A 24,105-nucleotide genomic window follows, 5' to 3' on the forward strand; every position below is an offset into this window, starting at 1 on the left:
CCCTGGAAATGCAGTTCTCATGCTTTGGAATAATTGTGAGCGGTTGGGCAGTCACACTCCTCTGACCCTTCCTTTCCTTAAGATGAAAGGATTGCTTTGCCTAAGCTTTAAGTTCCCTCCCTGTTCTCCAAACTTAGCCTGTCCAAAGTACAACTCATCCCTGTCCTCTCCCAAAAGGTGGTTTTTGTCCCTCTTCTGCAAATGAAGAAACAGACCCAGGGAGATTGAATAAATTGCACAGATCATACCATCCTTGTGTCCAGAACTTAAATATCTTCACTCCCCGGTCTACGGGTATTACTGTTTGCCCACAAAAAGGCATATAAAGTGTGATGAGTCAAAAGATCTTATGTTACTTGGTGAGGCCCGTTGAGAGTGCATATGGAGTATTATTTCTTAAGCCCTTTGTCTTCCCCCAAAAGGTTATAGCTTGAGTTTTCGGGACTCTGAACCTTGAGCTGTACTGTCAGGAGATTGGTTTCTTCAATCCTGTGTTCACTGGTGGGATCATTCCTGATCTGGGTCAGTTGACATGATGGCATATGGTCTAATAATAAACAGTAATGATAAACAATGATAAACTAACTTCGCAGTACGATATTTGATACAGCTTTGGTAGGGCCTCGCTTTCTTCTACTACTGATCTTAATGGTGATCCATATCAAGCAAGTTGATTTTTGTCACAGGATTAGGAATTAAAATGATTTTCTCTGATTGAAGAGAGCATTTTGAGGTAAGTCAGTGATTCAGAGAAAACAATAAAGGTTTTTTTTAAAAATTAATTAATTAATTAATTAGTTAATTTTACAATGCAGGTTTAAAAAAAATTTTTTTTAAAGATTTTATTTATTTGACAGACAGAGATCACAAGTAGGCAGAGAGGCAGGCAGAGAGAGAAGGGGGAAGCAGGCTCCCTGCTGAGCAGAGAGCCCGATGTGGGGCTCAATCCCAGGACCCTGGGGTTATGACCTGAGCTGAAGGCAGAGGCTTAACTCACTGAGCCACCCAAGCGCCTTACAATGCAGGTTTTAAAATTAGATATTTACTGGGGTGCCTGGGTGGCTTAGCTGGGTAAGTGTCTGACTCTTGGTTTCAGCTCAGATCGTGTTCACCAGATCAAGCCCCGTGTGGCTCTTCTCTGTCAGGGTGGAGTCGGCTGGAGATTTCTGTCTCCCTCCCCTCTGCACCTCCTCTCTTTCTCCCCATCGCCCCTGCCCCTGTGTGTGCACCCACGCTCTCTCTCTCTCTCTCTCAAGTAAATAAAATCTAAAAAAAAACATAAAATGAGTTACACAGAATTTTCTTAGCACAATATACTTCATGGCTTAGCTGTGAATTAGATATTGATTTAATAAATAATGGTGATAATAAGTATATTGGGAAGCTAAGACTTCCATCTTCCATAACAAGAGGTTATCTGTTTTTGTAAGTAAAGTTTTATTGGCACGCAGCCAGACCCATTCATTTGCATATTGTCTGTGGCTATTTTCATGGCGGAATTGAGTTGTTGCAACAGAGATCACATCCTATGGCCTGCAGAGCATAAATTATTTATCATCTGGCCTTTATAAAGATATTTGCCACCTTGTATTCCTCAGGAAGAAGTCAGTAGAATAGTGTTTAAACTATATTTTTTTAAAGATTTATTTATGTATTCATTTGAGAGAGAAGAAGAGAGAGAGAGAGAGAGAACATGAGCCGGAGGGAGAAAGACTCTGAAGCAGACTGAGTGCCGAGCCTGACTGGGCTCGGTCTCACTACCAGAATGGAAATCAGGAGCCAGAGGCTTAACCAACTGAGCCACCCATGCGCTCCTAAAATAATGTTTAAAATTGGAAAAATCGGGGCACCTGGGTGGTTCAGTCTGTCAAGTATCTGTCTTCGGCTTGGGTCATGATCCCAGGATCCTGAGACCGGACCCCACATCAGCCTTCCTGCTCAGTGGGGAGGCTGCTTCTCCCTCTCCCGCTCCTCCTGCTTGTGCTCTTTCTCTCTCTCTCTCTCTGATGGAAAAATCTCTAAAAATAAATAGATAAATTTGGAAAATATCTAATAGCAGTATCAGCATATTTTGCAGAAAGATTATGGAAAGGAGTAGAAGGAATGGCTCTAGATCAAATGGTTTCTAGTGGGAAGAGTAAATCAGGAATGGGGATGAGTGAAGTAGGGGAATACTACCTTTTTTTTTTAAAAGATTTTATTTATTTGGTAGAGAGTGAGCTACTGAGAGAGCACAAGCTGGGGGAGTGGCAGAGGGAGAGGGAGAAGCAGGCTCCTCACTGAGCAGGGAGCCTGAGGTGGGGCCCCATCCCAGAACCCTGGGATCATAACCTCAGCTGAAGACAGACGCTTACCCAACTAAGCCACCCAGGCACCCCAGATTTTTTATTTTCTTTTTTTTAAATAATTTTTTTAAAAGATTTTTATTTATTCAGTGGAGAGCACAAGTAGGCAGAGCAGCAGGCAGAGGGAGAGGGAGAAGCAGGCTCTCCACTGAGCAGAGAGTCTGACATGAGGCTCAATCTCAGGCCTGTGGGATCATGACCTGAACCAAAGGCAGACGCCCAACCGACTGAGCCACCCAGGTGCCCCAGGTTTTTTATTTTCAAGTAATCTCTACACCCAAAGTGGGACTTGAGTTTACAACCCTGAGATCAAAAGTCACATGTTTTACCCCCTAAGCCAACTGGTTCTACAGGAGTACTTTGTGTGTTAAGCTTTAGATTATTGAGTTCTTTTTTAAAAAAGATTTTGTTTATCTATTTTAGAGAGAGTGTGCCTGCACAGGTGATGGGAGGGATAGAGCGGGAGAGAGAGACAGCATCTCAAGCAGACTCCTATTCAGTGTGGAGCCCAACTCAAGGCCTTGAGATCACGACCTGAGCCGAAACCAGGAGTGGGACGCTTAACCCACTGAGCCACCCGGGTGACCCTAGATTGTTGAATTCTTAAGCTAAGTGCTTGTATTACTTTGAGGAAGTATGAATGAAGATTACTGAGAAATTTGATTGGACTAGGAGAATAGAATAAACAGGAAAGGGAAAAAAGAGCCAACCAGTTACTGTGAGGAAAACAGGGACTCAGAGCCTTTTCTTTAGTTTTCCCATTTACTCACTTACTCATTCCACACATAATCATTCCAAAGTCCAGATATGAAGCTTGGTATGACAGAACAGAGTTCCTTCCCGGAGGGTGCTTAGGCTCTTAACAGCTGATGCACCGGCAGACAGGGGAAACGGAAAGAGATGATATCATGGTGATAGAGTTACTGTAATTATTAGTGCTTTTCACGGGATGTTTTCAGGGCTTAGGGAAGTTAGGTCAGACATGACACCAGAGCGGAGTTTTGAAGGATGAGACTGGAGAGGAAAGGCAGTGGAAGGATTTTCCAGATGGAGACGGAAGCCCAGCCTGAAAAAGATCTGAGCAAACAGGGCTGGTTTCAGAACGTGCAAGCGTTCAGAAAAGTTGGATGAATGCGGGAAGGTAATGTCAGAGCAGGAGACCAGGACCAGGGGCCTGATTGCTTATGCAGGGCCCTTCGCTGTGGGGCATTTGTATTTCTGCAGACACTACAGAGATACGGTCTAATTTTCTTCACACTTTGGGAAAACGTGCTCCTGGTGCAGTGAGGGTTGGGATGAGGGTCGGAGCAGGAAGGATAAGGGCACTTGGGAGGCTATTTCAAGTTTAAAAAAAAAAAAAAAGGCCCCAAAAGAGTGGGAATAAATTAAAGTGGCCTGGGGAAGAACCAAGGAACTCGGGAATTTTGAAGGAGTTAGGGGAAAGGGAAGGAGTTAAGGATGACTGAATTCTGGGCTGGGTGGCAGATTGTGGGGCATTAGCTTCTGAGGAGGGAGCATAGGAGCAGGTGTGTATGTGTGCAGAGGTAGTACGGAGTTTGATTTGGAAAGAGCTGTGAGTTTTTTGTTTCATCTGTTGAACGCCTAATTGGAACTGGCCAGGATATGGTTGGCTTTGTCTGCTTGGAAGACAGGAGGAAGGCTTGGATTTGGGAGTGCACAGTGGTCATGGTGCAGAGAGAGGAAGTTTAGGAGCGGAGTAGAGAACTCAGCAGGCCCCAGGGCTAGTAACAGTGTTACACCCTGGGGACACTGACATTTAATAGGCCTTATAATAGGAGAAGACTCTGGAGGAAGCTGAGCTTTGGAAGCCTGCAATTAGAGGAAAATCAGCAGAGCATGCTCTCCAAGAAACCAGTGAGATGAGAATTTTAAGAGGGGGAAATGGCCCATGGTTTAAAATGCTGCAAGACAGAATAGCGTGTAAAAATGCCCATTGGATCTGGCTCCTAGGGAGTCATTGCTAAGAGCGGCTTTGGGAAGTAATAGGGGAAGAAGAGAAAATACAGGTGGGTGAAGGTTGGTTAGCATAGTTACTACTCCAGAATCAAGTTTAACCTGCCTCTTTGTGGAGGAGAGAACTGGAGAGAGAGAGAGGTTTAGTGATAAGGAGCAGAAATGATTCTTCCATCAGCAAATGTTTATGGAGCACCTGTTGTGAGCCCGGAGCTTGCTGTTCAGACTCAGAGTACAGCAGGAACAAAACAGGGCTCACGTTTCTGTGCGTGTGCACGTGTCTCATGGGTAAGACATTTCTAATCAACTAGACGTAATGTCAGCAGTAACTGACAAGTGCCAGAAAGAAGCGTACAAAGATAGAGAGTCAGGGGTGAGGGCAGTGGTCTGTTTTCTATGGAGTGGTTAGGGGAACATCACTAACGTTTGAGGAGAGATACCTCAGTGAAATGAGGAAGGACCGACTGCGCAGGAGTGCAGAGTCTGAGCTCAGGGTGTGAAGTGGGAGAGGTTGGGCCCAAGTATTGATGGAAGGGTTAGTTGTCCTCAAGAGAGAGCCACCTTCCTCTGATGCTGGAGGGAAGCCCGTAAGGGCAAGCGACACCAGTGGCTGCTGTGTAGTCGTGTTCATCGTGTGACAGACACTAGAGATTCTCATCCCTTTTAATTCTCCTGAATCCCTAAGAGGTAAGGATTGTCACCATTGTACAGGTGACACAGTAAAACCGGAAGAGCTTTTACCTGGCTCATCATTTACACTACTTTTTGGCACTTCACACTCTTGCTGTTGTCCTCCTGTAGATTGCTCCGAGCCTAGCGACAGACAGTAAACTTACACAGTTTGTGGAGGGTGCCAGAGTTGTGAAGTGAGAAGTTGAGGGGTGTCTCATCCATTGGACCCTTTTTGTGGTCTAGGATGTCTATCATGTCTATCAGGCGCTCTGGTAAGGGGTCCTTGAACAGGGCTCTAAGGAAGGGGGCATGACCCAAGACCTGTCTGCCCTTTTCATAAACTCACCCCAGGTGAGATGTTGCCCATGTTCTGTTCCTTTCCCTTCTAAAATCCCCATCCTGTAATCATGTGGGGTCACCTTATCTGCGCCTATGGTTGTCAGAGCGGTTCTTAGGGACCAGACTTAGGGCTGAGGGTGAGCATAGATAGATGGTAAAAATACATATTCACTGTGGAAACTCAGAGGTGTGCCTGATTTTTAAAATTGCTTCCCAGGTACTCTTTGCTCCAAAGGGCCTGATAGAGTTCAAGACCTGGGAGCCTGTTGACAGCAAAGGTCCTTGTTCTCCCTGTGGCCAGCCGTGTCTCGTGCTGCCCTTGTGAATATGAAGGACCGTGGGAGCAGTGTACCGTCTGTGCACTTGTCTGCATGTGTCAAACCCATGTTCTTGAAATGAAATAGACCCCCGGGACTGAGCGGGGATTGTTGGGATGGCAGAATTCTCAAGGTAGAGTAAATAGAGATAATTTCTGGATGAATGGTGGAATAGTGTGTACCTGATGTTTTATTTATTTTTCAAAGCGTCCATAACACAGCACAGAGGAACTTCGAAATGGCACAGGCGCGCTTGCAGGGTTTTTGAACTGGAGAGAGAGAAAGGAATAAAACAGAGTAGCTTTCAAAATGTTACTGCGGAAACCTGGCACCCATTTTTCTTGACAGAAGCATTGTTAGTTGAGTGAGTATAAGAAGGAACGGGAGTTTTTACATTTGCTTTTTACATTGTTAGCAGGTTATCTCGTGGAGGTAATCAAAGGCTAGGTTCATACAAAAGCACTGCAACGCAGTGAGGAAAGCCAGAGTCCTGCCAGTTTTCTTACAGTTCAGAAGGCGTGATTTGCCTCCCTGTAGATGAATTTCCTGGTTTGCGCACGTAGTTGGGTGTTTCTGAATATGTCTGTATTCTCTCTCTAATTGAGTTGTGGGACCCAAAGTTACTTCGTTTTTTATTGTGCCCAGAGGATCTGCTCGCCACTCCAGAGTGAGGGCAGCACAGCCTCAGAAGTTGGGAAACCACTTCTAGTGTGGTGTGGAAGGACACGCTTTGGCTTCTGTTTGTCTGTCCATTCCTGCTGCGTATAGCCTTGCAAAAAGATGACATAGTTTTAGTTTTATATTTTTTAAACGTGTGCCATTCAAGGCAGGTAAAAAAGTAGAGGTAACTCGAGATGGTGCTTTGTAAAGTATTAGATAGTGTTTGGAGAGATAGAAGTCAGTAAATGCTTATTGAACAGCCGCTGATGTCGCTGACGATGTCTGCCATTTTGTAGGGGGCGACGTGCTGGTGTGTGGCAATCCATCGGGGCCTGTGAAGGGTGTCACAGTCGTCACGTGAGGCTTGTCCGAGCTCACGTCTAGGGATGAGAGCCATTGTTCTTACAGTAACCGCACTCGGATTTCACCCCCGCGCTCACTCGCTCGCTCTCTCGCAGAGGATGGCGTGGGGTTACCTATGCAACCTGAGTATGAGTAAAGGTGCCGGTAGTAGGATCTTGCCCGTGAACAAATTGGCGGCTGGGAGATTTGGGGAAGAGTCCGTCACCACCCCTTTTTTCCCCAAGCTTTCTCTTTGTCGGGTCATCAGCCTCAAGCCATACCTGGGTGAGCCCACCTCTTCCTCGTCCTCCAGCTTGTCCTTTCCTTCCCTCTCTGGTGGACTCAGCTCCCGTGATGACACAGGCCTGAGAGCCGGCCTTGTCACACATCCGGTGATGTCACAGGCCCGCTGGCTCTCGGGCCTGTGATCCTCGTGGACACTCCATTGCCCGGGCTCCACTGTCATGGGCACGTTCGCACTTCCCGCCTCCTCCTTGGCCTTCCGCCATGGCCCAGCTTTATTTCCTACTGGCTTATTTCTTGCCATGTATTCCTTAAAGTGGAATCGGCAGATAAAAGGACTCAACAGTTTATAGATCCAGTGGCACCTTGCCTGAGTGCTCCTCAGAAAGCCTGAAACAATTAGGGAAGTGCCATTAGCGATGATAAGTTGGACCTGTTTTCCACACGTTCCTGGCAATGCTGTGAACCCGCTTTTGTGCATGCTCGTTAGTCCTACCTAATCAGAAACGGTTTCTTGATGGCTCTTCTGCAGTATACTTATTCTTCAGATGTTAAGAAAATAATTTTTATTAGCATTGGTGGGGTTTTCTGTAGTTTTTTAAATGACTGATTTTAATTTTGTTGGGCAGAATTTTGAGTGCTTATGTCTGATTATTGATAATACTCCTTTTTTTTTTTTTTTAAGATTATATGTATTTATTTGACAGACAGAGACTCAGCGAGAACAGGAACACAAGCAGGGGGAGTGGGAGAGGGAGAAGCAGGCTTCCCACCGAGCTGGGAGCCCGACCTGAGCCAAAGGCAGACGTGTAAGCAACTGAGCCACCCAGGCGCCCCTGTTCCTTTTTTATTAGCTGGGATTTATTTTTCCAGCTTCTTTCTTCATTTCAGAATTTCTGGCCATTTGTGATGGGTGAGAATGTTGATGATTTGAAGTTGACAACAGATGAAGGAGATAAACTTGTGCTCACATAATTTACCTAGAGTTGACTCCAGTATGATGAATATTAGGGGTAAAATTCTTTTAACTGCCCTGGTTAAGAGCACTTACCATTTCTCTGGATTTCATGATTTTCTTGAAGTGAATGCTTGTTTCATCAAATGCTAATCCTCACAGCAGTTCTTAGAATCATCATTTCTAACTTGACTTTCTCTTTCCCTGATTTGGCCGATTCTTCTCTGCCCTCTTCCCTTTCCCCCCGACTCTGTCCACTTTGCAACTTGTTAGCTCAAGTTGGAGGCTGTGTTGTTCGGGAACAGCAATATCCTGATAGCATTTTATCATTCTTCCTTTTTTATTTTTATTTTTTTTTAAGATTTTAATTATTTATTTGGCAGAGAGAGGGAGAGAACACAAGTAGGCAGAGCAGAAGGCAGAGAGAGGTGGGGGGAAGCAGGCTCTCCATTGAGCCGAGTGCCCAATGTGGGGCTCGATTCCAGGACTCTGAGGTCATGACCTGAGCTGAAGGCAGAGGCTTAACCCACTGAGCCACCCAGGTGCCCCCTATGGTTCTTCTTACAGGAAATCCCTCTGACTTTTGGAGGAAAAAACCCAAGTGGACAGATGTTAAACCGATGAACTGTAATTGTGGCTCCAAGGATGCTTGGAATCACAGATCCTTCATTTTCCTCAGTTTGCATCAAATATCATGAACTCACTTAAAAAACAGTCCCTCACACTTTAATCTTAAGTTCTGCCTGCTGCCTACACATCATGCTCATTGGGATATAAGAAATAATTATGAACATAAGGATAATTATGTGTCTGCGGGATGGTTTCCTGAGGGAATGGTGTTCTGTAGCTCTGTGGAATGTCCAGGAAATCAAAGTACACGATAAACACGAGGCAGTATCTGTATCCGAGCTAGAACTGGGAGCTGAAATTCTGGGATCCTTCTCTTGTTTGTATATGAGGAAGGTGAGAACTTTAGACCTGATGGACTACTAGTTAGTGATTCAGGTAGCCCCAGATTCCAGATTTCTTAGACTCGGGTTCTTTCTGGTTCCTGGGATGTACCAAAGCACTTCTGGACCTCTAAAGCCAGGCTCTTAACTGCTGTGGTCCTCAAAAGTCATTTACAAAAAAAGTTCAATGTCATCATGAGTGTTATGGTTGGGGTGGAGATGGGGGCTTAAATCTGGGTACAGTAAAATCAGTCATTTAAAACTACCAGATACTGGAATGGAGCTTATTTTGTCAAATAACATATGTATGTGGTTTCAAACATCAGATAATACAAGGGGGCATGTGACGACATGGCAGACTGACCTGGCCTGTCTCACACCAGCTTCCCTCTCTGGCCTTCAAGAGAACCACTTTTAAATCCTTTAGATCTCTCTCTCTCTCTCTCTCTTTTTTTCACAGTGTACATTCCTATTTCTTGATTTATCAGTTGTGACATATTTTACTGATTTCCTTCCAGAAGAAACGAGGACTTGTTTTTACGCCCCTCTTCCACTCCTCTCAGTATAGTCACGTCATTATTTTAAGATTCCTCTTTTAGTTTACTTTGTAATTTAATATGCCAGCATCTCTTAAAACTTACTTTACCTACAAAGATAGTTTCTTTTTGACTCCACCCGTCTGAAGCAATAAATTAGGGTTCGGGTTTGGGTTAGATAGGGTTAGGACCATGGGGGTGGCGGAACACAACACCTGGGTGGCTCAGTCAGTTAAGCCTCTGCCTTCGATTCAGGTCCTGATCTGGGATTGAGCCCCACATGGTGCTCCCTGCCTAGCAGGGAGCCTGCTTCTCCCTCTGGCACTTCCCTTGCGTGTTTCCTCTCTCCCTCTCTCTGTCAATTAAATAAGTAAAATCTTAAAAAAAAAAAAAAAAACTCTAGGGGTGGCTATTGACTGTTGTTACACAGTTGTAAATGTTCTGTAGAAGCACCCTCATTTCTGTGTTTTCTAAATGTGTCACAGTTAATCCTGAGGTCACCTTAAATGTTTCATTTTGGATTTTACCGTAATCCTTGCCTTTTTTTTTAATCTTTTAGAGATACAAGTATCTTCCTTCAATAGATGATAATGAAAATACAAAAGAAAGAGAAGCAGGTAAGTGATCGTATATCTTTTTTTTTTTTTTTTTTTTAATCACGTATCTTTAGGTGAATGCACTCAGCCTGCTACGCTCCCTGATGCTTCTTTATCCCCATATTACCCCGTACAGTTGCTGGCAGTTAGGGTTAGCTCCTAGCCTCTGGCGGTTACCCTGCTGCTGCTTTTCCCCGTTCTCCGCCTGGTCACTGAGAGCTGTGTTTTGAATGACTTAATTTTTACTTGTGCTCAGGTCAGCTCCATATGGGAATAAGTATAATGAAAACTGTAAGTCAAAATATTATTCAAAATTAGCTATATGGAAGAGAAATTTTTTCCTCCCCTGGAAAAGCTTTCTGAGATGTGGTCAATTCTTCATAGTTTATGTATCTATCTTTTTGGATGTTTGCTTAATCTAAAAGCATTCTCATTTAGAAAATTCATACTCATAGTGACCTGTGAAAGTTTCCTCCTAGACAAAATAGTGAACTAATGAGAAGGATGTGGACACCAGCTATTCGGCATTCGATTTCGTCAAGGGGAGAATTGATAAAAAAACATTTGGCCAGCGTGACTCATTCTGCCAAAATCTTTTCCTGGTTCAAACTTCTGGTTCCCTATTCAGAGGAACCAAGAGACCCCAACCAGTGTGGCTCAGGGAGGAGTGCTTAGTCTCTTAGAAACAGACTGTCTCTAAAGGGCTGGCTTTCCTTTTACAGAATTGAAGGACAGTCTGGTCACTGGGGATATCTGAACCCCTGGCCTTCATGGAGACTCTGTGCAAAGAGGTTGGTTGGTATCAGCCACTTTGCTCTCCGCTTCTGGGGAGCACTGACTAGTCAGATACAGGGTGACCTGGGGATATGGTTACAAGGATTACTCTCTGGTCTGTCCCAGTGGATAGGTCCTTGTGAAACCAAACCAAAACAAATGGTTTTAGGAGAAAATCGACACATCTGCTGCCAGTTCTCAACAGGAAGAGAGATGACTAAACACTCCCCCACACTGATTTCTTCCCGTCCTGGCTCTCGAGCGTCCTCATCTGGTAGACAAACACTACAGCAAGTGCCGTCCCATCTGCCAGGAGTTTTCTATGGAGATACTCAAACAGGTGTCGACCGGGTGAACAAAGATTTTCACTGCTGCTTTGCTTATAGCACAGAAATGGAAATGAATGTACATTTCCACCAAACAAGGGACTGTTTATATAACATCATATCCACCTAGTGGAATATTACAGTTTGTGTTAAAAAGAACACATTACTGAAGAGAACCCCAAGCCTTCAAAACTATCATCATTTATGATACATGGGCAGGTGTATGTTTCTTAAAAATTCTGCATATTTAATGTTTTAAACATTCTTTAAGGTAAGCTTTTGTTTCAGTTAAAACACTTTTTTTTTTTTTTTTAAAGTAATCTCTACACTCAGCATGGGACTTGAACTGATGACCTCTAGATCAAGAGTCTCAAGTTCAACCAACTGAGCCAGCCAGGCACCGCTCTCCCTAAGAAAACTCTTTACCAGAATTACACCAACATGAATTTATGTTTCTTTCTCTTGAGATTTTACTGGTTCATATGAGACCTTAGCCTGTCAGCCTGCTATCACACAGCCTCAGTTAGATGAGTTCTCATTTCGACTGTAGTATTGACCAATGGGGCAGGGTTTCTCCTTAAAAATTAGTATTAGCTATGGTAGAGGAACAAGTTAATTCAGTGGAGTTACTTTCAGGAGGAATTGATCCTGCTTCTTTTCCAGGTGATAGACCATACTGATGACTGAACTACAGGGCGTGAAAATAGAAACTTAGGTTCATGCCAAAGCAATCTCTAGGTACCGGGATTGAGCACATGTGTAGAGTTCAGTGCCTGACAGAGATTTTGGTAGAAGGAGATCGAAACTGACTACCATATCACTGTGTGACTTTGGACAAGTTCAGCCTGTTTTCCTATCACTTAGACGGAAGCAATCATACATGCCTTCTAAGGTATTGGATTCAATAGGATGGCTTATCAAGTACTTGGCATTCAGTGTGTCAGTGGCAAGGAAATCATCCAGTAGAATGAGAAAATTAACCATCAGACTTTGTCCTTTCCCTTACTGTATTTCTAAGGTGTTAGAAGTAATAGCAAATAAAATGTCCACTCTTTAAAAAACCCTCATTGCTATCGATTCATTTTTCCCTCTTCTCTGGAGGTGGAAAACGACACGTTAAATGTGTTCTGATCTTGAAAAATCCTCATTTCCTTGTCCAAAAATTTATCAAGGTAAATTAAACAGGGATGAAAGATTTTACAAGTTAATCAGAATTTAGTAATAAATAACCATACTTCTTATTAACCAGGAAGGGCATAATGGAAGTAATGTGCCAAGGACAAAGGGTTTAGAGATTGACTCTGTATTGTCTAAAGAAGTGTTGCAAGAAAAATAGACATTAATAAAATATTTAAAAGTTAGTCACTAGGGCGCTATAGTCTTTTATCTGTATCAAAAATAAACTTCTTCTACTAAAAAATGTATACATTGTAATGCCTAAGAAGACCAAGCAGTATTAGGCAGAGAAACATTTTGCTAGAGGAATAAGATGTGCACTCTAATCACTGAAAACCCTTGCACGCTACTGTTGTGGAGTAACTACTGCTTTGTAAGGGGAAGAGCTGTAGTTCATGTTAGTGGTAACAAACCTACGGTAAGGAAGTACTGATTGTTACTCATCCCAGCTCCTTGCATGGCACTGAGAGAAGTACGAGATATGGTGAATACCATTTGATAATGATACATGGTAAGGGGGGTTTTGGTGCACATATTCAAGGTAGAGGAAAGTTCGTGAGCACAAGTGCAATAGGAATAGGTATAGGGTTAAAACCTGGAGCGCTGACCAGGAGGCTAGCCTAGACTTGCAGTAGTTAGGAGAGAACCTTCTCTCCAGACCCCATGACCAAAAGTCAGATCAGTAGAGCCCCTTATTCTGAGACTTCCAGAAAATGAAAAGGTGCAGCGGAAAGTGTTTTCTTCAGATATATGGTGGGAATCTCAACAGCCTTAGGATTGTTAGACCCTGTTTCCTTCTCTAGAGTGAATATGGATGTAATTTGTTCACTAAACAAATATTTGTTGAGTTTTTCCAGCAGTTAGTCATCAGAAAATATTTGAGGGTCTGTGTGGGGCCAGCTACAAAACTGACAGAAAGTTAGGTTTTCTTTTCTTACGGAAGTTTAGTCTGGTTACGAACAGGCAGTTACAGTAGAGGTGGCAGAAGCCTCAGAAGACTCAGGGTTCTGCACTGCAGATGGCAGAGTGATGCTGTGGAACTGGGGAGTGTGGAAGTTTGGGGCACGTCAGCCCCACCAGAGAATCTGAGGTTTCCAGGAGATGAAGTCTTCTGGGTAGAGCCTGGCTTAGTCAGGTTGTTCCTGAGGATCCAGGAGGAAAGCTTGGGAGGGAAGAGAGAGGTATATGGTTGGGTTTGAGAAGGTGAAGCATTTGAGAGTAAAGGAGAGAGTGGAAGGGCCTGGAGTGTGGAGTGCTCAACTTTGGGTGGTGACCAAAGATAAACTAAGATAAGAGGCATGTTGGATTGGGGTGCCTGGGTGGCTCAGTTGAGTAAGTACATATGAGTAAGCATATGACTATTGATTTTGGCTCAGGCCATGGTCTCCAGGCTGTGAGATCAAGCCCTGAATTGGGCTCTGTGTTCAGTGTGGAGTCAACTTGGGGTTCTCTTTCTCTCTCTTTCCTTCTGCCCCAAACCACCCCCCACAACTTGCACTCTCTCTCTCAAATTAAATAAATAAACTCTTAAAAAAAAAAAAAAAAAAAAGCATGATGGATTGAGCTGGCCATCAGATCCCCAAACAAATTAGTCCCAGATGTGCTCTATAGTGGGGGGAAGGTGAGAACTCCCCTCCCTAAGATGGTGTGTACCACCAATATACATCACCACAGCTCAGAACAGTGAAAGAGGAGTAGCAAAGTTGATCATATGGATGAATAAATAATTCATTTCTTTGACTTTTCAGTGTCATATTGCAGAGGGTCTTAAGATACGAGCTGATACCAGCCAGACCTTCCATTTGGCAGTCACCAGAAGGCCTTTTCAACATGCCTACAGAGGGAGTGTTAGTAAATTTCTCAGTAGAAGCAAGCTTTTAAACAGCCTCACCCTGGAGTCATGTTTCAGAAGGACTTAAAATGGACCTTACCCAAATTCTTCCTCCTCCAAAAAAAAAAAGGAAAGAAATTTGAGCATTGACTGTTTTTCTCTATCTTTTGACGTACCTTGACAGATTTTTTTGTTATTGTCCTAATTCGTTCTGTGTTCTGAAGCATACTTGAGAAGCCTGAGCACAGTGATGAGGACGGTCAAAGAACGCCGACTTACTTCATATGAAGTATGATGGATGAAGCTAGGATTACGTAGCCTAAAGAAGGGAAGGTTTAAAAGCATCCTGTGAAGAAAAGAAATTACATGTATCTGTCGCTGGGCCTGTGGATGTGAATGGTCCCATGGGGAGCATTACTGGAGGGCGGGCAAGGTGCTTGGGAAGTATTGTTTTCTCTCTCTCCTTCTTACTCTTCACTGTCTGCATCTAAATTTAATAATCTGCCTGCCCCGGGTTTTGTTACTGCCCGGAATTAACGAGGTTTAGATTGACTTTGCAGGTCTGGAGAAGTTAAGTCTCTGAGACTCTTGAAACATGGTGAGAAAAACGCCCCCCACCCCCAGGTTTTAAATGCAAAAGTGTGATAATAGAGATGGGGACTAAGAATGACAGATTCTAGGACTCTGGCAAGAGGGAGTTTGAAGTTCGCACATCTGTCCACCACTCTTCAGTCCTTAATTTACCAGTTTCTCAGCAGCACTGGATGCCTGTAGTCATTCTGTCTGGAAGCGCTCTTATCTTCTGGCTTCTGTGATACCACGCTTTCTTACTTTTTCCCCACTACATCACCAACCCAATTGCTCTTTCTCACCCTCTCTGTAGGTCTTCCTTTGGGGACCCTTAATATTAGTGCTTGGCAGGTTTTGGTCCTGCTTTCTCTTTGTCCGTTCTTCTCTGACTCATTCTTGTAGAAATATCTTTTGGAGGGGGTGCCTGGCGGCTCAGTTTTTAAGCATCTGCCTTCAGCTTGGGTCATGATCTCAGGGTCCTGGGATTGAGCCCCTGAATCCCTCTCCCTCTGTCCCTGCTCATGCCCTCTCTGTCTCTCTCTCAAACAAACAAACAAAATCTTTAAAAAAAAAAAAAAAAAAAAAGAAGAAGAAGAAGAAGAAGAAAGGGAGAAAGGAAGGAAAAATGTCTTTTGGAAGTTATACCCGAGAGCCTCCTGGACACCTATACCTGCATTATCCTTAGATGCCTTGAAACTGACCTCCCCTCCTCCTGGCGCTAACCAGCTGTGACTATGTGAGGAGCCACATCAGGGTCAGAATCCTTGCTCTGTCATCCAGAGCACAGCACTCCTGGATAAAGAGGGGTTGAATATTCTAAATGGAGGAGGAAACACAGAAGGACACACACACACACAGTTGGACATTGTTCCTGGGTCTTGCTTACCCAGCACAGCTTGTTTGCCAACTGACTGAGCCCAGTGCAACGGCAGTAAGGTGAGGGAATGTGGGTTTTTGCCTTTAGTCTGTCCCATGGTCAGATAACCATAGGAAATACTCTTTTAGAAGAAAGTGAAGGTGAAAGAGTAAGACGTCTGAATTTTAATTGGAAAATAACTTTTGCCACCTGAAAATGTCTGCAGACCGAATCATTAATAATAGTAGCGGATCTTATTTTCATTTTTATTATTTAGATGTTAAAAAAGGTAAGAAGGTCTCAAATTTAGATAAGCTATTCTAAGCTAATTTCTTGACATTAAGTAAGTCTAAACAGCATTTTCATCTTCCTGCTGGAAAAGATGGTAGACTATGAGGCAGACAGCAGCAGGAGCTGGGCCTCGCTCACCCCTGGGTCCAAGACACACCGAAGCGCTTTGGGACGGAGGGCGTGCGGGGTGCTTTCCGACCAGAAGGCAATGCGCACTCTCTTTGCCCGGCACTCAGTCAAGTGTGAGCACCATGCTGGGGCCTCTCGTCTTCAGCCTTCGGTTCCTGAATCATGGTAGTTTGGAGGAGTATGAATTGTCTGGCAAGAAAGCTTTTTCTGTTCATTATTAAAGTCTTTTAAGATTTTTCTGTTACATATATGTGAAAATATTTTTATTACAGGTATTGCAAGAGTAATATCCTTGTTACTGAAAATGTGGATGTCTATGTAGAAAAATTAAACAACCAAATTTGCACAGCCTCAAATGATGACTGTTAACTTTTTATTGATTTTCTTCCATTCTTTCTTCTATACACAGGAATTTGGTTTTTTTTAATTTGCATGTACAATTTTATAAACTTCTTTCTGTTTTTCAAATTGAAAATACTCATTCAATATGTGTATGATGGAGTTTTATCATAAGCCACAAAGATTGGGGAATACCTCAGTTACTGCAGCTTACATTCTCGTCATGGGAGACAGATGGGAACAAATAATAACTTCCAGAAAGTTATAAAGAAAGAAGTGAATGTTACCCACAGTCCTATCACCCAGACATAATGATGGTTAACATCTGGTATGGTCCTAATTTTATTTTAAAAAGCTAGTGTTGAAAAACAGCATTTTTAAAAAACAAAAATGAGATTAGATCATAGATCCCCCCCCCCCCACTTTCCAACATGTTGTGGACTTTTTTTTATGTTAACTAAAACTTTATAATTAATAATAATATAATACAATATGATAAGGTAACAATGGCTACATAATACTATCCCATATAATGGATGTGCTATTAATTTAAACATTTTACTAAAGGTTGACAGATAGGTTATTTATAGTGTTCCCCCCCCCGTTAGAAATTATGTATCAGATATTCTAAGTCTTCAGAGAACTTAAATGTTTCCGTAGCTTGTGCTGTAAAAGAGGAATCGCTCAGTTTAAAAGCATCTACAATTAAAATTTTGGTATTGTCACTATATCCCCTGCAAGAGTCTCTTTAGTAGTTGACAGAGCTGTCGGCGGTGTCTGAGAGGACCATTTTCGATTTGTTCTGATCCTGGATTTTTAAAAATTAAGATACAATTCACATTCTGTAAATTCTATTATGGGTTTAAGTTGTGCAATTTAGTGGTTTTTAGTATAGTAACAAGATTGTATATAGATCACCACTCTTTGATTCCAGAACATTTCATCATCCCCAGAAGAAACCATATGCCCATTAGCAGACACTCCTTATTTCCTCCTTCCTCAGGCCCTGGCAACCACTAATTTACTTCTTGTCTCTCTGGATATGCCTATTCTGGGCATTTTGTATAAATGAAATTACACAATATGTAGTCTTCTGTACCTGGCTTCTTCCACTTAGCATGTTTTCAAGGTTTGTCCATGTTGTTCTGTGGGTGATTTTCTTAGTTAGAGTCTATTTTGACTTTCAAGTACTGGAGTGATTCTTGGGGGAATAACCCTGGTTTGTCCTTGGACCTCTGTTTGGGAACCATTGACCTAGGCCGTAATCTCTCTGTTAGTTCTTAAATCCTTTACAGCGGACCCAAATCCAGTTTATCTATTCGTATCTTTAAGTGTCTTTTCCAGGAATATCATAGGTTGCTAATTTTGAGTCAAAGAAGTGGGTTTTAGTGCTAATAGTGCAGTTTATGAGCTAGGGTTGTTGAGTGGTTTTTTTGTTTTGTTTTGTTTTTTTGTTTGTTTGGTTTTTTATAGCTGGCCACTCCATTTCATCCTGTGTTCTAGGTGCTCATCTCTGTTTAGTAAATTGTCAGTATACTGTGAAATATTGTTGGTACTGTGCCCATCATTGCCAGTTTGTCCCCTTTAGGGCCATTTTCCAAGTGGTGATTTACTATCTTTCTTGGTAGAGGCTGGAAACAGTTTATTGAGGCCTTTGACTCTTTTCCATTGACCCTGAGACACATGGAAGAAATATTTTTTGTTAAATTTTTTAATCCTCAGCAGATGTCTTTTCCAAGCTCCCCAACAAGGTGCCTTAAAACATTTCGGGTGGGTTATTGAATTTGGGGATTTAGTTTTATTTTTTCAATACTAATATCTTCCTCTTGGGATACTTCTCCCTTTTTAACATTGACTAATTGTGCTGTGTTTCTTGGGGTTCCCTTCTTCCTGTAGGATGTCCCTGCTCTGCCACTCCTTAGGAATATAAACTTTTTAAAAAATTATTTATTTATTTGCCAGGGAGAGAGAGAGAGAGAGTGAGCGCACAAGCAAGGGGAGCAGCAGGCAGAGGGAGAAGCAGGCTTGCACTGAGCAGGGAGCCCAATGCAGGACTCGAACCCAGGACCCCAGGATCATACCCTGAACTGAAAGCAGACACTTAAACAATTGAGCCACCCAGGCATCCCAACCTTTTTTATTTTTTATTAATTTAATTTTTTTAAAGATTTTATTTCATTATTAGAGAAATCACAAGCCAGGGGGTGAGGAGGAGGCAGAGGCAGAAGGAGAAGCAGACTCCCTGCTGAGCAGGAAGCTTGACACAGGGCTCTGTCCCAGAACCCTGAGATCATGACCTCAGCCAAAGGCAGACCTTATTTGCCTGAGCCCCCCAGGTGCCCTGGAATCTGACCTTTTGACAAGTTGCTTCATCTCTCTGACCTGTCTTCTCTGTAAAATGAAAGCAGGTAACTATTCGTGATTCCTCAGAGTAGAGTTGCTGGGATGTCAGCTAGTTCTATGTTTATGTTTATAAGAACTACCTGGCCTTTTCCCAAAATGGTTGTATAGGCCAAGTCCATTTAACATTTCTAAGGAAGTTCAGTCACACTGGTCTTGTGGCCAGCAGTTGTGGTTTCCTGGGATGTATGTCATAAAGTTCTCAGTGAATTAAGCACTAGCTCTTGGCTGGAAGGTCCAAATCCAAATTCCTTTACTCACTAGGTGTATGTCTCTGGGTACATCACCGAACATCAGTAGTCGTCTGTTTGTGTCTTTATACTGACCTTTCAGGGTTGTTGTAAAGATAGAGATATCAGGAAGCATGTTTGCATAATTCTGAGTATATCCGTATGATACATGTGCAACAAATGTTAGCTGTTGCTGTTGTTACTGCCCTAGTGATGGAATATACAGTTTCCACTGCCTGCCTCCATCTGCCTCAGCTCTGGAAGACCCTAGCCTTCAAAAGATAGACCTTGAAATGGGGTACGAGTTGAAAAGAGGGTCCCACTTTTATAAAAACTACAGAGAGCTGCCTTGGTAGAATTTGGTCTTGAATAGGTCATCTTTGAAAGGCTCTTTAGTAAACTAACTTGTATCTCTTGCTTTTTTAGTGTTTACACCCTTGCACACTAAGCAATATCTTGTTTCCTGAGCGTCAGGTGTCCCTGGCACAGAATTCAGTAATATCCCAGGGATGGGTGTGTCCTCTCAGGTTCGAGCTTCACCAGGGTACCTGTTACGCACTCTTACGTTTCTTATTGTCTTGGTTTTTTTCTTTTTATTGTGGTAAAAAGTGTAGCATAAAATCTATCATCCGGACCACTTTTTTGTGGTGATTTTAAATTCCTTTTAAGTTCGCAGCTTCTCCTTTTGCTAAGCCATCCTAAGCACTGAGTCAGCAGTGAGGTAGTCAAACTGAATTGTGTTGTTTTCTTTTTCTTTCTTTCTGTCTTTCAAGTAGTAAATGCTGCCAGAAAGACCAATTCTTTCTGGACTTAGGCTTGTTTATGACACTAGACTTTATTTATGATAAAGATCCAAAAAAATCCTTCTTTTCTTTCATCTTTTTCTCCTGGGATTCTCAGTGTTGTGTTTGGGAGTACTGGATGAGGGGAGGGAGCTGCAAAACCCAGGAGGGGAAACATGCAGCTGAATTTTGCACTCCATCACTCCCAGGGTGGGCCAGGAAGTCTGAGCACAGATTGGGTAACCAGAACACTGGAAGGAAGCCATGCCACCTAGGCAAGTGTCTGTGCCCTTTAGCACACACCAAGCCTCTTGTTAGGGGAGCGGACTAGTCACAAATGGTGCTGTTTTTAAGCCATCACGCCAAGATGATTGTAGCCAGCTTCCTGGAAAGCCTGCTTGTCCTACCCAGGCTTTCCTTAAATTATTTCCTGAAACCAGCACCCACATTATCGGATTATTGCCAACCTTAGCTTGGTGGTGAAATGACAGATACACTCTGTGTAACCAGACCTGAGAGTCTGAGATGAAACTTCTTCTTCCAAAGGGATGTTTCCTGAAAGTGGCCACCTTGGGAAGCTGCACCTCTGTTTAATGGTGCTCAAAAACAGCTTCAGAACTTCCTGTTTAGGAAGATGCCTTCAGCTTCTCTGACACATTCCTTCTAGTGGTGTCTGTCACAATAAAGCTTTCTCCTATATTGGCAGGGATTTTTTTTCGTGGGGTTTTTTGTTTGTTTGCTTTGCAAGTGGCCAAAGGTTATTTGGTGCTGCATCTGGGGGCTTAGGTGATCATACAGAGGAGAAATAAAAGATGTAGGTTTGAGTGATCCAGGCTTTCTGTTGAAAATCAAACCTGCTGAATATTGATGCAGCTTGAAGATAAGTGAGAGCAAAGATTTGGGGAAATCCGCACCACGCTAAGTTTGCTGCTGCGTCCTTGCCATCCAGTGATAGCACTTTTATTTATGAGCACATTTGAGCAGAACTTTTGTGTGCTCATGTGAGAAATGCCATTCTGGGTCAACAGTGTGCCTAGGATCCAAAGGTACCTTGTGGGACATCATCATTGTCTGTTCAAGACGTGGGACTTCTAAGGTGTTTCAGATTTTGGTGCACAACATGGAAATCCTTCAGAGTGGTAGGGTTTTGGTTTTGTTTTTTCATTTTTTTTTTTTCCAAACATACAGATTTTTTATATGCTAACAGTGGCTTGGTGCAGGTCCACAAAGGCAGAGGCAAACACAGATAAAGTGTGTCCTGGTTGCCACAATCTCCCCAAGACCCAGCACATGAAGAACTAACACATGGTAGGAAATCAGTAAATGTTGAGTAAATCATGCGTTCAGACATCGTAACACTTTTGTAGGAAGCATGCAATGGAAAAGTAATGTTCTTGTTTCTCTCTCTTTTACAGTTGTCAAATTTAAAAGTTCTGAATCACTCCCCAATGTCTGATGCCTCTGTCAATTTTGACTACAAATCCCCCTCCCCGTTTGACCGCAGCACTGATCAGGAAGAGAAAATCGAAGATGTTGCCAGTCACTGTCTGCCTCAGAAAGACCTGTATGCTGCAGAAGAGGAAGCCGAGGCCCTTTTTCCTAGGAAAATGACATCCCATAATGGAATGGAGGACAGTGGAGGGGGAGGCACTGGAGTAAAGAAAAAAAGGAAGAAAAAGGATCCAGGAGAGCAAGAGGGTCCAGCAAAGGGAAGCAAGGACAGGGAGCCCAAGCCAAAGAGGAAGCGAGAACCTAGAGAGCCAAAGGAACCCCGCAAGGCCAAGGAGCCCAAAAGGGCCAAGGAGCCCAAGGAGCCTAAGCAGAAGGACGGAGCCAAGAAAGCGCGGAAGCCCCGGGAGGCCTCGGGCACCAAGGAGGCCAAAGAGAAGAGGAGCAGTGCTGACTCCATAGGCAGGACGAAGTCCAAGAAGGCCAGGTGCGTCTCTCCCCACCCCCCAAAGTGCCCCCCAACCCCAAACCCTGGCATGCTTGGCTCTGTGCGCACAGAATGATTTGCCGTTGGCCTTACTCCAGCCCCTGGACATAGCTCTCCTGCTTCATCCAAAATGAACCACTTTCTCACCTCCTGATGAGAGAAGGATAACCTCAGTACTGGCCCTGCCGTTTCTTACATTCCTTTTGGATTAAGAAAAATGAAAATACCTCTGCACACCCAGGGTATAAGGGTGGGGACATCCAGGGTACCACACAGGGAGGGCAGTAGTTTGGGGGACAGCAGCAGTGTAGAGTGGTCGAGAGACAGCTCCCAGGGCTGTGCCCGGTCCCGGGAATCAGTGTTCGGGCAGTCTGGGGGAGCCGTGGGTGTGCGCAGACAGGAGAGGACTGCCCGGCTTCCCTTGGCCACAGACTCTCTAGTATGGGGCCACTCCTGGCGTGTTTCTCTTGTTCAGGATCTACCGCAGTGCCAGACGCCTGAGGGTGCTCAGGAAGGGGGGCTGCTTAGAGGCCAGTAGAGACCCCAGTGGAGAGTTCAGAGGGCGTGGGGTGGGCAGCATTAGGGGTCCCGGCTAGAGATTCTGTCAGCATCCACAGGTCCTTTTCACCCAGGAAACTTTGTATTTGCAATTGTGTACAAATGGAATGTTTTTTATTTTGTCTCTCTAAATTCTTCACGCAGAACATTATATTTAAACTTGGTAGGGAAATGTAAAGCAAAAAATATGTAAGCTCTACATAGTTCAAAGGAAGTTGAGGAATTTAAGTTCCTAAAATCACAGAGCAGAGGCAGAAGGTAGAGCAGGAACACCCATAAAAACCCAGAGATCGATGGGAATGTTGACGTACAGTAATGAGACCATCAGACCTGTATGGGGTCAGGCATGGAGGAAGTAAGTTTTAAAGAAAGGAAAGCATTTTGGATGGTTTACCCTATGACTCAGAATTACCATTTAGTTCCGTTCATTTTCAAAAGGATTTTGTTGGGACCGGATGGATAACTTCATAATCCAAGTTAAAACTGCCTTACAATATTCATTCCCTTCTCCATGGGAGGGGATTGCATCTTTTGTCTATCATAGACGCTTGTAGTAGTTTATAGACAGGACCTAAAGTACCTTATAGAAGGTTAAGAAAGGTAGGTAAAAATCAGGATTTCCACTAAGAGGAAACTTGCGGGCTCTGTTTCTTAGGTGAGCGAGTGAGCGTACTCTGATCTCTGACGTGTATGTGGCGTGGCAGAGGTGAGTCTCTGTCTTCTGCTCTAACTCTCATCTCTAAGTTACTTTGGAGAAGCTGAAGTGGTTCTTCAGGGCAGTAACACATGCGAAGGAGCAGCAGATGTGAGCTGGTGGGGTGACTTTGAGAGAACAGAGGAATTCCTGAGGATAGTGTTTTAGAATTAGGGTCATAGGAGGAGAGGTTCCACAGCTCTGCTAAGGATTTGGTCTGTTTGTAGGAGGTATTAGAAAGCCATAGGAATCCGAGCTCACTAGCACTGGTCTCTCCTACTTACCTGCTTAAAGCATTTCACATTTACTTTGTGTGAGCTATGAAACACGGAGATAAGCGTATAGACACTGCCATAATTTGGGGTCCACGAGGAGGCATTTCACAGAACAGCTTTAGGTGTCCTGTATATGTGTAGCAATACTGTTATCACTGTCCGTGATCTTAGTAAACTGTATACAATATAAGTGAGCTGGAGAAGTGCTTGGTAGTGTTTTCAGGGGCTGCTGACTTCTAGCAGCAGAAGACACCCTTTAAGAAGATGCTGGCAGAGCTGGTTATCTCTTCAGCAACATGGGCAAGTTACATGAGGCTTTCTCTCTTGATTTGGGGCCTATGTAAAATTGACTTGTAACATGATAGAATTCTGTGTAGCTTGGTGGGATTTTGCCCTGGTGAGCCTTTCATGTCTTGTCCTTTATATATTTAGCAAATTGCATTAGTTCCTTTAAAGATCCCACTGGTCAACAGAAGCAGTTTTAGTTATGAAAGGACATTAATTGAAGGAAAATGTTGGGAATTGAGTCTCAGTTTTTTATGCTTCTCTTTTGCTTTCTTGTAGATTGGCTCAGGTGCATGTTTTGATTTGAGTAGGTATTGATTGGTATATTGGTAGTTGCAGATCATTCACTGGGCACTTGGATTATCGTGGGAGCTCCATAATTGATTTAAGGCTTCCGGTCTTTTCCACCTTTGGTTCATCTTGCCAGCTTCCACCGGTGAATCTTTGAGAAGCACTGTTACTGTCTTATTTCTGTTTGTAGTTGGAAAAGGTGGTGAATCAAATGCCTTCATCCTCTCTTCTTTCCAAATCAGTTTGGAAATAGTCAACAAAGATGGAGTTGCAGTGATCAGCTCGGTTATTATAAACCGGGTTGAAGAGCCTCCACCATCTTGTGCCTGGAATGGGGCTGCTTGTTACTCCCTCCGTTGAGTTTGTCCCCCAGAACCGCACACACTGAAGCCTGGAGCACATGCTGGGCCGTGTCTGTGCTGTTCCTTTTCCC

The 24,105-nt window shown here is 43.5% G+C and overlaps 1 protein-coding gene across 8 annotated transcripts in view; it reads left to right on the top strand.

Moving 5' to 3' along the window:
- The window catches only part of CHD6 (chromodomain helicase DNA binding protein 6), a 194,400-nt gene that overhangs the window by 41,886 nt on the left and 128,409 nt on the right, over positions 1 to 24,105 (top strand). For 6 of the 8 annotated variants that reach the window (XM_032350643.1, XM_032350642.1, XM_032350648.1 and 3 more), the window contains 2 exons: positions 9,893 to 9,950; positions 21,049 to 21,569. In XM_032350643.1, coding sequence (XP_032206534.1) covers positions 9,918 to 9,950; positions 21,049 to 21,569 — 554 coding nt within the window. In that variant the 5' untranslated portion in view covers positions 9,893 to 9,917. Of the gene's footprint in view, positions 1 to 9,892; positions 9,951 to 10,651; positions 10,721 to 21,048; positions 21,570 to 24,105 lie in introns of all 8 variants that reach the window. The other 2 variants (XM_032350647.1, XM_032350646.1) reach the window with 1 other exon arrangement.

The sequence above is a fragment of the Mustela erminea genome, chromosome 7 (assembly GCF_009829155.1).
Source record: "Mustela erminea isolate mMusErm1 chromosome 7, mMusErm1.Pri, whole genome shotgun sequence".
In the NCBI taxonomy this organism is placed as follows: domain Eukaryota; kingdom Metazoa; phylum Chordata; class Mammalia; order Carnivora; family Mustelidae; genus Mustela; species Mustela erminea.